Source organism: Protomyctophum bolini (assembly GCF_963924005.1).
Source record: "Protomyctophum bolini genome assembly, chromosome: 2".
NCBI lineage: Eukaryota > Metazoa > Chordata > Actinopteri > Myctophiformes > Myctophidae > Protomyctophum > Protomyctophum bolini.
In genome coordinates, this window is record NC_137863.1 from 24,455,345 (window position 1) to 24,473,208 (window position 17,864).

At 40.5% G+C, this 17,864-nt stretch overlaps 2 protein-coding genes across 4 annotated transcripts in view; both read right to left on the minus strand.

Annotated features, from left to right (window-relative positions):
* The window catches only part of pfkfb4b (6-phosphofructo-2-kinase/fructose-2,6-biphosphatase 4b), a 28,450-nt gene extending 10,771 nt beyond the window's left edge, over positions 1-17,679 (minus strand). The window contains exons 1-4 of one of the 3 annotated variants that reach the window (XM_080782500.1): positions 17,519-17,679; positions 14,074-14,343; positions 1,936-2,052; positions 549-645 (exon numbers count right to left, since the gene is read on the minus strand). In XM_080782500.1, coding sequence (XP_080638626.1) covers positions 549-645; positions 1,936-2,052; positions 14,074-14,119 — 260 coding nt within the window. In that variant the 5' untranslated portion in view covers positions 14,120-14,343; positions 17,519-17,679. Of the gene's footprint in view, positions 1-548; positions 646-1,935; positions 2,053-6,598; positions 6,738-6,859; positions 7,029-14,073; positions 14,344-17,518 lie in introns of those variants that run through there. The other 2 variants (XM_080782499.1, XM_080782501.1) reach the window with 2 other exon arrangements.
* LOC308323093 (actin nucleation-promoting factor WAS) lies at positions 14,917-17,018 on the minus strand. Its single transcript, XM_080774699.1, has 5 exons — positions 16,862-17,018; positions 16,042-16,128; positions 15,534-15,621; positions 15,122-15,285; positions 14,917-15,023 (listed from the first exon to the last, which is right to left on the minus strand). The coding sequence occupies exons 1-5, from the start codon at positions 16,964-16,966 to the stop codon at positions 14,940-14,942; spliced, it is 528 nt and encodes a 175-aa protein (XP_080630825.1). The 5' UTR covers positions 16,967-17,018; the 3' UTR covers positions 14,917-14,939.
* Positions 17,680-17,864: the final 185 nt, after the last annotated feature.

The window sequence follows — 17,864 nt, forward strand, 5'->3', positions numbered from 1 at the left end:
TTTCATTTCATTTTAACATGGTTTTGTGTGCACCCCAGATACTGACATAATATACTGACCATGATAATGACATGATACACATGTCCCTGGTTCCTAATCTAAAGCACCAGGGAAGCCGTGTTTTGTCTCTCTTTTTAATGGAAAAATAAATACATGAAAAAGGTAACTTGACTATGGCACACTGATCACTACACAGCTGTTTCATTCAGGCTATGTTGACTGTTGTTATGCCAGCTTGTTAGATAGCCTGTGTTATCTACATACAATATGTGACCATCATTACAGTAGATTTCCCAGATTACTGCTGTCCAAGATGTCCTGTTATACTTTGTTGCACACGGGTATCGCACACCGAATATAGCCAATATGCAAGCTCACCAATCTGCTACCTTGTAGATTAGATAAATTAGTTGATTAGTTGTTTGTTACTGTGCAAGTAATCAATTAGAAAACAAAGAGGTTGTTACAGCATGCAACTAATTATAAATCAGGCATTAGGTTTTCCTGAGTTGACCTCAGTAATAAAAAACAAAAAAAAACAGACTCACCGTCTAACTTTGAGGCCTTCTTCATTGTCTGGCTGGAAGAACTCAAAGGACTTGTAGATCTTCACACACTCCCTCCGGTATTGGCCCACATTGAACTCTGCAGAAGATATAATAATAACAACAACAACATAATAATAACATAATAAAAAAACTTACTATGAGACCTAGCAGATCATGTCTGTCTGTCTGTCTGTGTGTGTGTCTGTCTGTGCCAGGTCCACATATACAGTAACAGCGGGACAGACACACGTCTAGACAGACAGACAGACAGACATGATCTGCAGGGTATCAGCTGCGTTCGCTTCCCGCGTTTGCGCGTCTTACTGGTAATAATTAAGTATGGTAAGAGACGGCTTTCGATGGTGACATAAATGTCAATCAGTGTCGGGTGGATTAAAGGACATGCCTCTATGTATAGTATTTGTACTGTATATGTAATTTGTAAGTTGATTAGCGGTATACTGTGGTTACTTTGCGTATGCCCCGTTTGATGCGTATGTATCGTAGCAGCATATGACGTCAGGTATAACTGGTACAACTAGCTCTCAATGATGACGTAATAAAGATGTGGATTAAAGGACCCAATGCCAGGGTGTAATTGGTTTTCGATGGTGACGTAATGACGATATGTTTTAGTGTCGGGAGGACACTGCCATATCAAGCACAAGTAGCCATTACGTCATACACTGGCACAGCGCATACACATCAAAAACGGCGACATACGCAGACGAAAACTATTACTTGCGCGCTCTGCTTGCGCAAGTAATAACAACAACAACAATTAGAAAAGTGTCCTCAACAACAACTAGTTCTGTGCTCCCTGTCCTTGGCCTTGCCAGGCCAGGCTGCCTACCTGCAAACTTCAGTCATAGGCAACTGGAATTGGGTTCTGATGGGAATGGGATCTGATCAATCTGATTTGTGTGAGTTTTGGACAATGATCCAAGGAATCCAGGGAGAAAAGATATTGACAGTACGACCTACGGTTGTGGGAATGTGCGAATGTGCGTGCAATGTTTCACAGCAATCTGCGCTACGTTGTGGCATGTTGTGGCATGTTGTGCAAAACCGGCCACCCCTGCAAAAAGCCAAATGGAATATAATATCACATGAACATAATACAGAGATGATGTATTAGTAGCAACAAGCCGATGTTAAAAATGTGGGGCAGAGGTTTTGCTCTGGCCTCCAGGGAGTGCGCATACAAAGTGTCATTCCAATCTGTCCAACGGTGCAGGAAATTAGCTGCCCACAGACACACGTGCACACGTCTGGATAGACAGACGGACACGGCAGAGACAATAATTTCACATTTTGCATTACTGCAGAAATCAAAGTAATATGGAATTAATCATCACTTGCTTGTGAGTATAACTGGTAGGCCTACCTTTAGTTGGCACACCTATCCAGTTTAGGTAACGAGTCAACTTCTTTGAAATGTAAGTCTTCCCTCTGGCCGGTAGTCCTACTGTCACAATGAGTGTTGGGCAGTTGGTCATACATACTGAGAGAGAAGGAAAGAAAGAGAAATAGAAATAAGAGAGCGGCATTTAATAAGAACAATAGAAAGAGGTTCAATTAAGAGAGGTTCAATCAACATTTCCCAAATTATTGAATCTAAACTTGCATAGATGGTCAGTCAAACGTTATTGACCTCAACTTTAAGAGTTGTTTTTCGTTTTGTATTGTCGTTTTGCGTGGATGTGAGTCAGACTGATGCAGAACATACTAAATCAGCCTGTTGAGTCACATCAGTACTGCGATATTGAGCTTGTATAGATAGATAGATAACTTTATTGTCATTCAGCAGATATATAAAATGCATAAGAGAACGAAATGATGTTTCACTGGCTTTTAGTATGCTAGTTAAAAGAGAACTAAAATACTAATAAAATCTAAAATCCACACAAATAAATAAAATAAGCACCATTAGTTCATAGAGAGATGGATATTGCATGATAGGAGTCCTTATAGCAACATATGGGGGGGGGGGAGGTTAGGAGATATTGCACTTGTTCAAAAGTCTAATGGCTTGGGGGAAAAGCTCTTGGAAAATCTCGCTTTTTTACTTCTTCTGCCAGAAGGCAACAGAGTGAACAGTCCCTGGTGTGGGATAAAGTTCAATGTTATTGTTGTGTATTACAATACAATGCAATACTTGTGCTAAAGACCTTAAATTTACATGAGAAAAAACACCAAATAAAAAACCAATATGATTTTTCAATATTACAACATACTGCGGTAGTGCTTGAATATCTAAGTCCTTTTGAGCTCTTCAATCCAGACAATGAACTCAAAACATATCCGTTTGTAGGATGGTCAGGATTAAGAGGTTATTTGACCTCCTTTACTAGAGTAAAGATAGAATTTCAAGGCGGTAACAAAACTGGGAGGGCAACTATTAATCACAAAGTAGGCCTGATTTTGTATATCATCATGACCGTGACTGCATTAGCATCAACAATCCATAGACCTCAAAGTACTTATTTAAATGTGTGTGTGTGTGTGTGTGTGTGTGTGTGTGTGTGTGTGTGTGTGTGTGTGTGTGTGTGTGTGTGTGTGTGTGTGTGTGTGTGTAGGTAGGATTGGCTGTTAATCAAACAGCCGGGCAGAGAGGGGGAAATCAAATCAATGTGGTGCGGATAGTTTAGTGAACAAACGCCCACCAAAACGAAACAACGCACAAAACACAGTACAACGAGTTAGCGTCTTAGCTAAAACATGGAGGAGAAAGGGGAAGAAAATTAAGTGCAGTTACAACAAGCACAGGGAAACTATTTATCCGTGGGTGAAGACGCCATGCAGTGCAAGGCATATTGAAAGAGTCTTCTGTGACATTTGTAATTAGAGTCGTTTCTCAGTGACACACGGAGGAGGTGAATAACGACGTGAAGCAACGTGTTGATCAAAAGGAGGCTTCACGGAGCATGGACACGCTTGTACTAAAAACCAAAACAAGAAGAAAAGGTAACAGCAGCTGAAATAACTAGTGTTTACCACACAGTACAACGGAGAGACTTTCAGACTTGTAATGTACAACATAAACACCTAAAAGGTGTATATCCTGGCTGTGCTGCTATGGTGGAGAAGTGTATTTCCAGTTTAATTTATTATGAGTTGCCTCCAATGCTGACCAATTTTGATTTATATTTCTGGTTTTATTTATTTTATATTTTATTTATTTTACCTGTATAATTTCAAAATAATTTGCATTAGTTGGCTTTGTTAGGAGGAGGATACTTTGATAAAGTAAACATTTATTTATTGGTTCCTTATTGGTTGTAATTCATGCCTTCACAATCAAATCAAAGCCCCTTGGTTGGTTGGTCTATTGTCCTGTTTGTCCAATAATAGTTCATTTAAATGCATTTCTGTTAAGTTTATTTGCATAGTAGTTCTATTATAGTTATTATCATCATAGTCCCATTATGTGCTACTGAATCAACCAGATGGCAAAGCATAGATATGCTATGTGAGGGGCAGAAATGTCTAATTGAGGAATAGAAATGTTATTATTTTTGTTTATTATTATTCACGCGCACGACACAACCCCGCATGTATCCCACATTGTCCCACATCTGGTTAGTTGGGATCTGGTCACCCTATTTCTGCGGTATTGAGCGTTTTCTGTACATTAAAAAAAAATATATATATACTGCCTGCCTATACACTTGATTATTGTGGCTCTCCAAAAAAGTTTGGAAAACACTGACTCAGTGAAAGAGCTCGTTGAATGCCTTCCACATTAAGGCACTCTACAAAGCTTAAAAGACGACTTCACCACTTTTCAAACTATCTTCATATAATTGGTCCTCACTAATGCTCATGATAAAATACGACAATTTCTTTCTACTCAGTCTGTGTCTCATAGGAGGGCTGTGGCCAGTTCCGAAAAATCATCGTTAGGCAAAAAAAATGTAAACAAATATTTAGATTTGTATTATCATGAGAACGATGGCTTCCATTTTCGCATTGCAACTTTTCAGCAATAGAAAGACGGGTTTCTGAACAGCCCACAGCCCTCCTATGAGACAGACTGAGTAGGAATATATTGTGGCATTTTATCATGAACAGGTTGAAAAGTGGTGAAGTGGTCCTTTAAGAAAGAAAAAGCAGAAAAGAAAAAGGTAGTGGGTGCTCAGCTTTAAAACGAAATGGAAAAAGCGGCACTCCAAAATAAAAGGTGCAAGACTGACTCAGAAGCAATTTCTTACCCACATTACCGGCACTAATACCACAGAGAGCATGGAAACAAAAAATAACTAATATAAAACACTTCACCACCAGAGGACAGTTTCCTACTGGCAAGCTTGAGATGTTCACCTGTTATTGTCCAGACCGCAGGCCTTAACTCCTAACTTCAATAATACTGCTTCAAGAACTTCAGCAGGAGTAACAATCACCTCACAGAGTTTTTGTATTGCATGATAGCTCAGACTGAACTCAGCTGGTGGAAGCAAGTTGGGCAAAAAGAGTGGGCTTTCTGAGAGCTTCTGACTCAGCAGAAAGAGACTGAAGATGCTGCATCACCACAGATCAAACTGGACTGCTGCATTGGCAACATCTAGCTTGTCTTGTCACCACTGCATGTCAGCTGTCAGTGTGCAATTTGTCATACAAGATTAGCAAACCTGACCTCAAACCCGATGTTGGAAAGGCCAAGACACATTGGCATGCGCAGAGGGCATTTGATTGGCTTAATTAATGAGAGTTAATTTACAGACACCTGTGTTGTTAATTATAATTTAGTAGGTTTAGCTTGCTCTGCAAGTCTGCAGAGAGTTCACGTTCAGTTTTGTTTGACAGAACAACTAAACACCTCCTTATGACTGCCAATGACGATTTGTAAGTTAATTTGTTTCAGTTTTATGGTCAACTAAGATTTATTGTTTGTAATATAATAGAGATTTGTTATGGATGTTTATCTGTAATGTTAAGAAAGGGATTTAGCCTATGACAGTGCTTTGGATGTTCTGTGTAACCAGAGATTAAGTACTGATTATTATTTCCTAGGTATTTTGCTTATCCACACACACACACACACACACACACACACACACACACACACACACACTTTGCTTGTTCTTTTGTACATTCATAATTGTACTCATCTTATATAGCCATCTAGTGGTCACTCACCGCACTTGTCATCTTATATTTGAGTCTACGGTCTACTCAGGTGTTTTGCAAATTGCAATCACAATGAAAGGGGCAAATGTTTGTTGGCGGTTAGGTTACACCCTGAAGAAGGCTGTGCGCGGGAGTTGTAGCATATCCCCTCTGTTTACTAACCTCATGCAAGTAAAGAAAAGCTAAAGAGAAAACTGCATCTCATGAGTGTTCTTGACACGCCGAGGCTGTACTAACATCCTACCTAATCAGCTTATACTAGTTTCAACACCCGAATTTCAGTGATGCACGGCTGGCAGGCTTAAGAGCAGCTCATATGAACAATGCGAGTCACTTCTTAAATGAATGCTCATTGCTCACATCGGTATCAGGTACGGTCGCCCCTAAACCATCTCGCCCCTCGATTTTTCCGCCGACCGCTCGGTGCCTCGGTTCATGTATTCTTTATTTTGTTTTACTGAGAATAAGGTTAGAAATAAGTTTAGAGTTAGGCATAGTTTTACTTGGGTTAAGTTTAAGTATAGGGTTAGGTTGAATATGTTCAGGAATCAGGCATAGTTTTACTGAGTACCAGGCCGCGCAGTTCCGCCGGCTGTACGCCCGGGCGAGTTAGCAGCTAGAGTAACCAACCCATTTTACCCCAACCCAACTTGAGTGTGACCACTCTTTTTTATATAGACTGGCCATGTAGGCTATACTGTAAGTTGGTGTTGTGGTCACGGGTGACTGACTAGTGACTGGCTGTAAGTCATGCGCGTGTCACTGTCATCTTGTTAAATTACATTAAAGGCGCTCGGGTAAGGTTGCCATAATAGTGTTGTTAAATAAATGTGGCTTCATACATTAAGTATATCATTTTCACAGACCAGACTTGAGACTCAGACGAGACAAACGAAAAAATGATGCAACACTGTACGTACGCCTAACGTTACCCCCAAAATCCAGGAGCATGCTGAACCCCAAGTGCGCAACGCTGCAAACACCTCGCCGCGCGTAAAGCCATCTTCAAAGTTCATGGACGAGTGGCCTCGAAAAACAAAGACATTTTTCCAAATGAAGAAAAAAACAATTATTATGAACAATAATACAATATAATTAAATAGGCAGATATCTGAGATCTCATGCATTGTGGTACATGATGCGGCCAGAGCCAGACAAGTGAATTAGAGAGCTCGCCTTACCCCTTCTTTGAGATATGTGCTTTTCTGGTAGCCCGTTTTTTTTACACGGCATCCAGATTTTCCTCAACGGATTCTGGGTCAGTTCGCATGGGAATGTCTCCATCATAACGTCTTGGTTGGTTGTTGCAGTTGCACCATGTCACAGCCTAGCCTCAGTCACGTCAGTAGCCGTCTGAACTCTGAAGACAGTACTGTCTGACTCTATGTGGATGTCATATCAGCTGATAAACAGCGCTATCTCGTTACCGTAATGGCACCAAACAAAGCGCAAGGCGTGAAACATTTACCTCATATTCCGAGGCGTAAAAGTAATACGATATAATAATAATAGAGCTTCAGTTCAGGGCGCCACTTTATCCATTTAACTCAATGGAGGCGGCCCGCTATGTCCTTTTCTGTCGGCTGTCGCAGGTTATTGATTTATGTATTAATTCGTAAGAATTATGTATTTAGTAGCAAAGGCACACGTATGTTTAACAACATTGCGAATTGGTGATTAAACATAGTACCACATGCCAAAGTATCCGTTTTTAAAGAAGAGATTAATTAAATATTACCGTAATGCTATACAACAAGGTAAGGTGTAAAACTCGAAATATACACAAACAGCTTTTTACATCTTCACAACACATGCAACACACATGGGCAGTGAATGTTGCTGTGACTGTAACCAATCACAAATGAGACGGCGAGGATGTGTAGCCAATGGTGTAGCCGACCCAGAAATCCGGAGGGCGTGGGGAGTGTGGCTGTGAAAGCAGATAAACTCCTCAAAAACAACAACCCGTGCAGTTTCACGTGCCTTAACCACTACATTAGAAGAAATGGAGCCGCCAGATAAAGCAGGTTTACATAGCCAAATTGAAAACCCTGTCATATGGATGATAATCTACTCTGTTCTAATAATATAGTCGATGTACTATGTAGTCTATGACTATGTATGGCAATAATCTAGTAGGACTATGGTAATAAGAAAAATTGTGTAAAATGTAATCACTTCTTATTCAAGATTTCAAGTGATGACTGTCCGTTCATAACATCCCATAGTCAGGATGGCCGAGCGGTCTAAGGCGCTGCGTTCAGGTCGCAGTCTCCCCTGGAGGCGTGGGTTCGAATCCCACTTCTGACAAAGACCTTTTGCATAATAAATTATAGTTATGCTCACCAAATATCAGAGCAACAAATTTAAAAGACCATGTGTAAACAAATACGCAACAAACCTGTATTTAGTCAACATTAACACTAGCTCTGGTCCACGGCATTAAAGCTATGGACCAGAGGCAGAGCTACATTAACACTGACGATAGCGCTGTCAGTCTGTCAAACAAATCTATGAAGCCCTCTTTGAAATCTAGCCTGTCAAACAAGTCTATGATTATGAAGCCCTCTTTAGTGAGTGAGGTCCATTCTTAGTGAGTGAGGTCCATGCTTCATCTCTCTCTCAGCCAAGGGATCCTTGGCCTGAAATTTTTTGAAAAACGTTCTAATAATCTACTCTGTTCTAATGTAGTGTATGATATTAATCTAGTATGGTAAGAACCAGTATAAAGACGCGCAAACGCGGGAAGCGAACGCAGCTCGTACATATTTGGGTTTTTTAAAGATTTATTTTTAAGTTATTATTTTTTAAAGTTAAGTTATTTTTAAGTTAAGTTTTTAACTTAGCCATAACCATATAAGGAGTCCCCAAAGCAGCTATACGTCCAAATATGGAGTGTGTTGCATCAATCACAAACAAATCACTCAGCTCCATATATGGGCACAAAGGTGGGACACACAGACACACACACACACACACACACACACACACACACACACACACACACACACACACACACACACACACACACACACACACACACACACACACACAGACAGACATGATCTGCTAGGTCTCATAGTAAGTGCTCATTGCATTCGCAATAATTGTGTAAAATGTAATCGCTTCTTATTCAAGTCATGACTGTCCGTTCATAAGGTCCCATAGTCAGGATGGCCGAGCGGTCTAAGGCGCTGCGTTCAGGTCGCAGTCTCCCCTGGAGGCGTGGGTTCGAATCCCACTTCTGACAAATACTTTTTGCATAATAAATTATAGTTATGCTCACCAATGAGCTGAATTTCTATTATAGATTTAATAGTTCTACAAGAATACAACATAACGGCAATATAATTGTTATTATTATTATAAGTAATAATTGGCAGACGATTTTTGGAGGGAGAAATCTTACTGGCTCAAATTATATTTTTTGGGGGGAGGGGGGGGGGGGGGGGGGGTCCTATTGGCTCCGACTCGAGCGTCCATTGTTGTAAATTGAGACATTGAGCAACCGAGCCGAGTTCACAGAAGTTATATATATTTTTCGCCACTAGGGGGGCGAGAAAAACAAGCCGACCCTGGCATGGACAGTCTGATTAAATTCGCACGTCTGGGATCTTTTCATAGCACCACCACAACTTTCAATTTAATACATGACAAAAAAATAGCGCCTATAGCTGGCCGTGTGGTCATGGCCACAAAAATAACTGATTCCCTGATATTTTCACATTTGAATGCGACATGATATATAGTCAACATGAGTGTTACTGATTTACTGTATTCCTTCCTGCATCAAAACTTAGGCCTCTAAGGCCTGTCAGACAGTACTAGACAGGCCCCGTCTACAGTTTTTGATTAAACTACCTGTTTAATTCTTTCTCCAAGACACTTTTTCGGAGACATTGGAGAGGGTGACAGATTTTATTTTATTTTTTTAGATCTATTCAATAGATCATCTAAATGGATAGATAGATTGCAATAGATTCGATTGCAAGTGTCAAATGTGTACCACCAGGTGGCACTGTTGGTCAGTGTAGTGTGGTGTGTAGGCCTATGTCTACTCCTGAAGGACATTCATGGGATATACTTTTCTCTCTCTGTTTATTTGGCATGTTTGACCTGTCAAGCATGGACTAGTTACTAGTATGTTAATGTAAATTGTCCAATGGAGAGTGGACATTGCAGTACTTAAATTGATGTATTATTGTGTAATTGTGTATTATTAAAAAATCACTCCTGTGTGAAGTGAGAATTGATGTTATCTTACAACATCAATTACAACATAATGTTTGTTTAAGCAACAGGTTCTATTTGTTTTAGTCCTCAAAAAAACATTACATTTCTCTTTATTGTCTATGGCGTTTTCTTAAACGTTTTCTTAAACAAGCATGATGTGTTGTTTACTTTATTGCAGAAACACTGAATGAATGTGTTAATGTTAATTGTATGCTATCATTATGAATATATATAACCATGTAAAGCGGACAGACGTCAACCTGTTGATCCAACCGGCCCTCTCACCTGACAGTTCAATGAGTTCATCATAATTCTAATCATAATCCTCCTCACACACCAGCACCTCCACAAGGTATTAGCCTATACTTATATGCCAACACACTGCCAACCTTTGAGCGTGAGGGAGTGTGAATCACCAAAATGCCAGTTAGATATGCAATGCAAATACATAATATCCTTTATCCCTTTAGCATTGTATAACTGTACCTCTGTATTTTTTTTGCCAAACTCTTAATAAAGTATTCAAACATGGTTAAAAACATCAACTGGTCCAGGCAGCTGGCGTAGCTGTCTGGGCACCTTGGCTGGTAATCTAGTTTGGCAGTGTGCCGCGGGTTTGACTCCCGCTACCGATGGACTTTACTGCATGTCACTCCCCATCTCTCTCCCCACTTTCCGTCAGTCTACTTTCCTCTATCCCTCTATCAGTAAAAAAGAAGGAGAAAAAAAGGTGGAAGCCAAAGAAGAAGAAAAAATCAACTGACCTAACCAGTTCTGATTCCAGCTGGATTATGATACAAACATGAACCCTGGGTTACTGGCCACCAAAAGCCTCTCTGAAGAGGGTTAGTCTTACAATTTAGCAGACACTCTTAATCCAGATTTACAGTAAGCAAGAACAACACAATACATCAAATAGGCTACTTACAAATAGTCATCAAGGATCATAATGAATTGCATTTTTATAGCGCTTTTCCAAGTGCTCAAATCACTATACAACAGTTCATTCATTCAATACATTGGGATATGTGTACAGTAGAACAGTAGAATATGTGTACAATAAAACTATAAGAGTGTACACTATAGAGTGCTATATGTACATAAAATGCTAAATTGCACTTAGGGGCAAAACACACATTTGATTTAAGAGCTGCTTTAAAAGTAGGGCCTACAGATCTGCCTGCCTGTCTATTAATTCACAAAATGCGCGTGCGTGCGTGTGTGGCATAACTTGGGCGCCACCTGACCAAACCGCCTCAGATTTGTGCGTGTCCCATATGATCTGGGGGTGTGTGCAGCGCTCAGTCAAACCAACGTTTCCAAGAACCGAAAAGGTTGGGAACCGGCTTCCCTGATTGGCCAACCAATCAATTAGTCTTATTAAATCCATGTGACAATATGAGGGCCGTAACCAGAGATTACGGATATTTGGAGTTAGAACTTTTGTTCTGTTTTACTGCAAAGAAATGAGAGAATGAGACTAGAGGATTTAGTCTGGAAGAAAACGTCACCATCCTACAGAGCCTTGTTACAGTACGTATGCAAACTCAAACACAAGAATAACATCTGTGAACCACTTCCAGGCATATCAATAGATGCTTGCAAATATGCACACAAACACTGCATACAATAAACATACATGTTAATCTCAGTCTGAAGCCTGTATTAGGTGTAATGGGATTCTGCATATGTGGTTGAACTTTCACCCAGATAGAGCAGAGCAACGATAGAGGGAGGAGGAAGGCGAAGCGGAAATTGAGTGAGTCATATGGATGGATGGATGAGGGAGAAGGGGAGGCTGATTTTGGGGGGTTAAAAAGAGACATGTGGATAAACTGGATCTAATGTAGAGGAAGGGGAGAGGAGGGTCAGGAGGCAAGAGTGTCAGAGAGGGAGAGAGACTAGAGCGGATTTACTAGATTGGAGCCTGCAGATGGCAGAATTTCCAACAACCCAGGCATAATGTGTGAATGTCATACAGTGACCATGGAACTCACACAGGACAAAATATCTCTGTCCTAGGTCTGCTGTAGCTATATGGGTCATCTAGGTACACTTGGACGATGCAGCTGAACTATCATCTATCTATGGAAATGTTTTTGTGACAAACGTGAGCAGATATTACACAAAAGTCATTTTCATTTGGTTAAGAAAAGATCTTAAAATAAATAACTTTGATGCAAATGCACAGAATTTAGAAAACTGTCAACTCCTGTTGACAGTTTTTGTGCATTATCTTATCTTGTATAATTCAAGGGACAGATGCACAGCCAAAGAACAGCCTAAAGGTCCCTGCACACTGGATGCGTTCAGATTCTTTGCTGCATTTTTCCATCGGTTTTCTGAAAAGTGTGTGCAACCACCTTTACTATCCACTCCACTATACTATTATTATCCTACACAGCATTACTTTAGTCTACGAATAAAATACCTGGTTCTCCTTAAAGGGCCTTGCAAACAGGGAGCGATAAAACGCGCCTATAGTTCATTTTCAATGAGACCTGTGTTTTTGCTCTGAGAAGTCGCGGTGTGTCAACGCAAGCGTATTTATGTGAGCACAGTCCTGTGAATGTGTTGCGCACATGCTCGTTACGCGCACACGCCCGCGACCAAATTTACAGAAACTGGCATGAACATTTCAGGCACAGTGTCCACCTGCACCATAACCATGCAGCCTCTCAACCAATGTTTCTACCATAGCAACATGCATGCTTTGACAATAACCAGTAAGACGCCTGAGGGTGAGAAGCGACCTCACCCTATTTAAAGGGCGAGGTTGTGTGCACTGGCCATATATGGAGTGTGTCTTGACTGAGAGTACAGGGTGTGATGAGGTCACACCAACATATGGAATGTCAGAACAGGTCAGCTCCATATATGGAGATCTAAGGGTGGCAGCGGGGGCAGTGTCTTGAATGTACAGGGTTTGATGAGGGCCCAGGTAGGGCCGGGCCTTCATTTTCGGTCATGTTGAGAACTCTAGTTTTCGCCAGCTGCCAGGCGCGGCTGCACAGATAACTTTGTGGGCTTGTCTAGAGTTTAAATGGACAGGTATCAGTCAAAAGGGAGACATGTTTTCGAAGAGGAAGGATGGATGGGGAAGGATCAACATATGGAATATCAGAACCATGTATGGGGATTTTGAGTGACAAATGTATGGAGATTGTGACAAACGCAAGATTTCATAGTTAACATATGGGTTTAATATCAGGGATCTCCATATATGGGCTTAATTACGACAGCAGGTCGCATTTACTATGATATGATCCCTGATTTACTATCATCCCTGGTGATGTCATAGTGATGTCATGAGACCGTGGCAGAATATATGGGGGCTTTCCCCATGTATGGGGATTTTACTATCATCCTTAATGATGTCATAGTGATGTCACGACTCACAATCATCACTGGTCTCATGACTCGATGGTGAGTGACAGATTAAGTGACGATTGAGAGTGACATGACGTGACAAAAAACGCAAGGTTTCATATAGTCGCAAAAATAACAAAATTATGAATAATAATTTTCTTTATTAATAAGGCACGTACATTTTTTGCAAACCTCCAAGTAAAGTGCCACCCAGATTTGATATGCAAAGCAGAGGCTATGTTTGTAAACACCCCCTAAACAAACTACCACATGCAGCGCCATGTGTGCAAGTTCAACAACCCACCCGGAGCTGCAGGACATTTAATAATATGGTCCTAATGTGACCAAAACACAAGCGTCATTAAATTATATGACGTATACTAAAAGCGATGGTAGCTGTATTAGGCTACATTACACAGTCACTCAGTTAAATAAATAATAGGCTACACGACCTGAAGCAAGATCAACTGCAGAGCTGAAGCGACACCGTGCTACAGGAATATAAATCCGGGTAAATAAGGACACGCTAGCTAACATGTTTTATTTGCATATTAGGTAAACATTGCTTCTCTTCAAATCTAAAACGTTATTTTCCTTAATAAACCATCGAGTGCCGATCGTCCCCGTGCAGTCCTCGTCGTTTTGTCCTGTGCATGCGCCTACGTGACACAGTCTTGTTTACTCCCACGCACCGTGCAAGGGACTTAACTCGCTGGCGGCTCCATAACACACACAGTCTCATCCAAATGTCTAATGATAACACCAGAGAAACAATTTTGCATTGACATCTTACCTGCCCTGCTTTGTGAGTTTCCTCCTGGCCGGCAAGAACCTCTCATATTCCTGGCGTGGATCCGTTTTTAACAGCGCGGTGTCACAGTGTAGCGTGTGTGCGACTGTGAACAGAGAGCGTCTTTTCGCTCTACTATTCTGCACTGGCAGGAATGAATGAAGTAGTAGGAAGGAGCCTCAGCCTGGCTGGACTGGATGAGACTTTGACACGTCTCCTTGCATGCACTCGGATAAGCCCAGCTGCCCATTGACCTATATCTAAAATTACACACTATTAAAATGTACAAATTCAAAACTTTGCATATTCTTCCTACTTGATTCGCTGGACCTGTAGATATAGCAGAGTACGAGATCTTGACATCAGGATAATAAGAGACCTTTTTGCAGGCATTAATTCAGGTTTGTTTGTTGCAAACAGGTGCTCTATTAATTTTTAAATAGTAGGCCTATGATTTTAATGTACAAGGTCATAGGCTACTATGATGTTAAACCTTGTAAAAATGACACAGGCTACTGTACCATAGCATAAACTGACTATAGTATGATGTTATAACAATAGACTGTAGGTTATAATTAGAGGTTCTCAAACTTTAAAGTTTTGGGGATCAAGGCACCTTTTGTAAACTTTCACTACCACTGCTGAATCTGTCTTGAGAGATTTAGTCAAAGTCACAGAGCTGGTATACACAGAGCTTTATGTGCGATTAGAGTCAGACATAAAAGACAAAGAAACAGCTCAGACAGGATCATTTTATTTCAAATTAGTGTAGGCCTACTGTATATTGGCTACTGTCATCACAGTAGCATTGTTTTTCCATCTGGGGATGGGTTTATTTGTAGCATCAATGTTATCCACATCCTGCTTCATTATATGACTGCTGCTGACACTTCAGTGACTCTGGAGGTTCTGTCCCTTTCTGAACACAGAGAGAATGACCTCTGAACCTGTAACTGATGGCGACCACAACACACAAACATGCAATCATGATATAACAGATATCAGTTGTATACTATACAGAACTATAAATGCAGTGGCTCATATCTCTTACCGGTTTGAAACGAATGTTGTTTTTGATTCTCTCAGGGGGTCCAGGGGCAGGTATGGACGGAGGAGGGGGAATCCAGTGGGGCAAAGGGCTCAATGTGTTTTCTCCCAAGGATGAGGTGCTTCGTGCGAGGGAAGGAACAGCTGGCAGAGGCCCTTTCTTCAAAGCTACAGGGATGGGGATTGTACAAATGTAACCCTCTGGAAGAGTACAATTGTAACCCAATCTTAATGAGATTCAATTTTATTGTCACATCACAGGTTTACAGGTGTAACGTGTGAGTCATCACTGGTACTGGTCCATTTGGTTACTTACAATTGTATACTCCCAGAGTTAAATTAACTCTGACTGGATTTTACTGTGTGCTTTGCTTACCAATGTAGAGATAAAACAGGTTTTGCATTGCAATACTAACCTTGGGTATTTTGGATACATGTCTCCACTGCCACACGGAATGCCTCTGCCTCCACCTCATCTGCAAAATTCAAGCATGCCTGGCAGTCCTGAGAAAACACCAAACCACGTCCCAGAACCAGTACATTGATGTTTAGAATATTTCTCTTTACAATGAATCAAAGTGATTGTGAGATTTATTGAAAACTGTAAAAAGAGGGGCAAATACAGAAAATCATTACTGAAAAAAAGTCCATTACAATCCAACACAGCATCCAGAATAGGATATGAATGCCAAAATAAAAATGATTCATACCATAATAAATAAAGCAAACTATGTTGCTTTTTGTCTTAATAATAATAATAAACTTTATTTGAAAACAGTTCACAATAATTGTGGGAAAAAAAGAAAGGAATATGAACATGAAAGGATACAAATGTGCAAGAAATAAAAGCAGAAGTTCCATGAAAGATAAGAACATAAAAAGAAAAAAACACTAAGATTTTTAAATCATGGTAATGTCACTTACATCTGAAAGGAAAGTGTGGAAGAACGAGCAAACTGCAGTGTACTGGAAGGGCACATATAGCTCCTGCTCCCACAGTAACCGTGCCTGCTGAATATTATGGAAATAGGAGAGGTTAATAATAATAATAATTTGGTCCAGACTGCTTGAGGAATTTGTCACTATATTTGTATATGCAGTGAAATGTGTGGGCACTATAGCAGTGCACGGGAAGCAATTTGGCCATAAGTATCTTGCTCAGGGACACTTCGACAGACGCATGTAGTAATTCTAATCACTTTGACACGAGCTGTAACTGAAAGGTCCACAAACGTTTTTGGCCGTGCACCCCCTGTGTCCACAAACGTTTTTGTCCGTGCACCCCCTGTTACCTCCTGACCTACTGTAGCTGATGCACTCCCCAACGCTCAGTCTCGTTGTATTTGACATAAAATTATAATATTTTTAATATGATTATGGGAAATATTCACAGAATGTCACTGCACTGAGAGACGTGCAGCTGCTGTATACTCCCACAGCTGCTCTATACATCTCCTTACAACAGTGTTTTACCAGATTTTGCCGTTTGTATTAAATAACAGTATAAGGGCGTTCGTGCACCACAAGGGGTGCACACACCACAGTTTGGGAACCCCTGCTTTAGTCTAAGGCAGTGGTACCCAAACTGGTCATGTCTCTATATAGCTTAAGGAATTAAAATTTCCATGTCAGGGGTGCATCAGCTAGGTCGGGAGGTAACAGGGGGCCATAAAGGTTTGGGAACCGCTGCTGTAAGGCAAGCCTTCTAAGGTCTGTGTTTAACAATTAATGTAGATCCTCCTACCGTAAGACAGTAGAGACGTAGAAAGTGGGAGTGTACCGAGTGGTCCTCAATGAGACACACCACTCCACAACTCAAAACACTCCAGCTGAGATCTCCAGACCGCATCTCAGTGGATACAAGCAACTGTGCAACTGCTGAGGTCACCAACTGAAATACACTCATATAAAATGCAGGAAATAAACACCACATTGCTATTACACTACATATAATATAACTCTCAGAATAAGTAGACTAAATAAACAATAATTTTTTACTTCTAAAGGAATAGATTATCTTTTATTACATATTTGTGGCATTTGATTTATACAATGCCTCTTTAGTAGGCTTGCCCCATATGTTGTATTGCGTATCTCTAATAATGCTTTAAATCTGTAGCTATGGTAAATCTCTAATAATGCTTTAAATCTGTAGCTATGGTAAATAACTAAACGTGAATTATGCACTTAAACTGACGTGAATTATCAGTATCACTGACATTTTTGTCTGTTTGTCTCATCCGTTTGAGGTGCTTCCATGAAATGAGGCAATTTTGGAGTAAGTTGTAAGTTGTAAACAATTATTACAATTATACTTATATAAGTAATTATTGCAATTATACTATTGTACATGTAAACACATTGAATCAATGATCTAGCTAAATTAACTGAACTGACCTACCTTACACTGGCATCCCAGAAGAGTGAAGAGAATGCCTTTCTCACGGACAGAGAGCTTCTCATTCAAAGCCAGGCATCCATAGTCCCCACTGGCTGCCATCTCTAAATGGGCTATTTTACCCGTTGTATCTTTCCACTATGTAGAACTCTATTGTGCTTTTTGGATACACAGGTATACACATTAAATAATTTTAACCTGAACATGTCATGTCCAAATCCTAAACTGATTTGCATGGACATATTTATTCTGCGAGCAGCTGCAACAGTTCCTCCTCATGCAAATGTGCGTGACTCAATCACTACTGTACAGTGTACATGGACAGTGTTTGTGTCAGAATGAAGCTGAT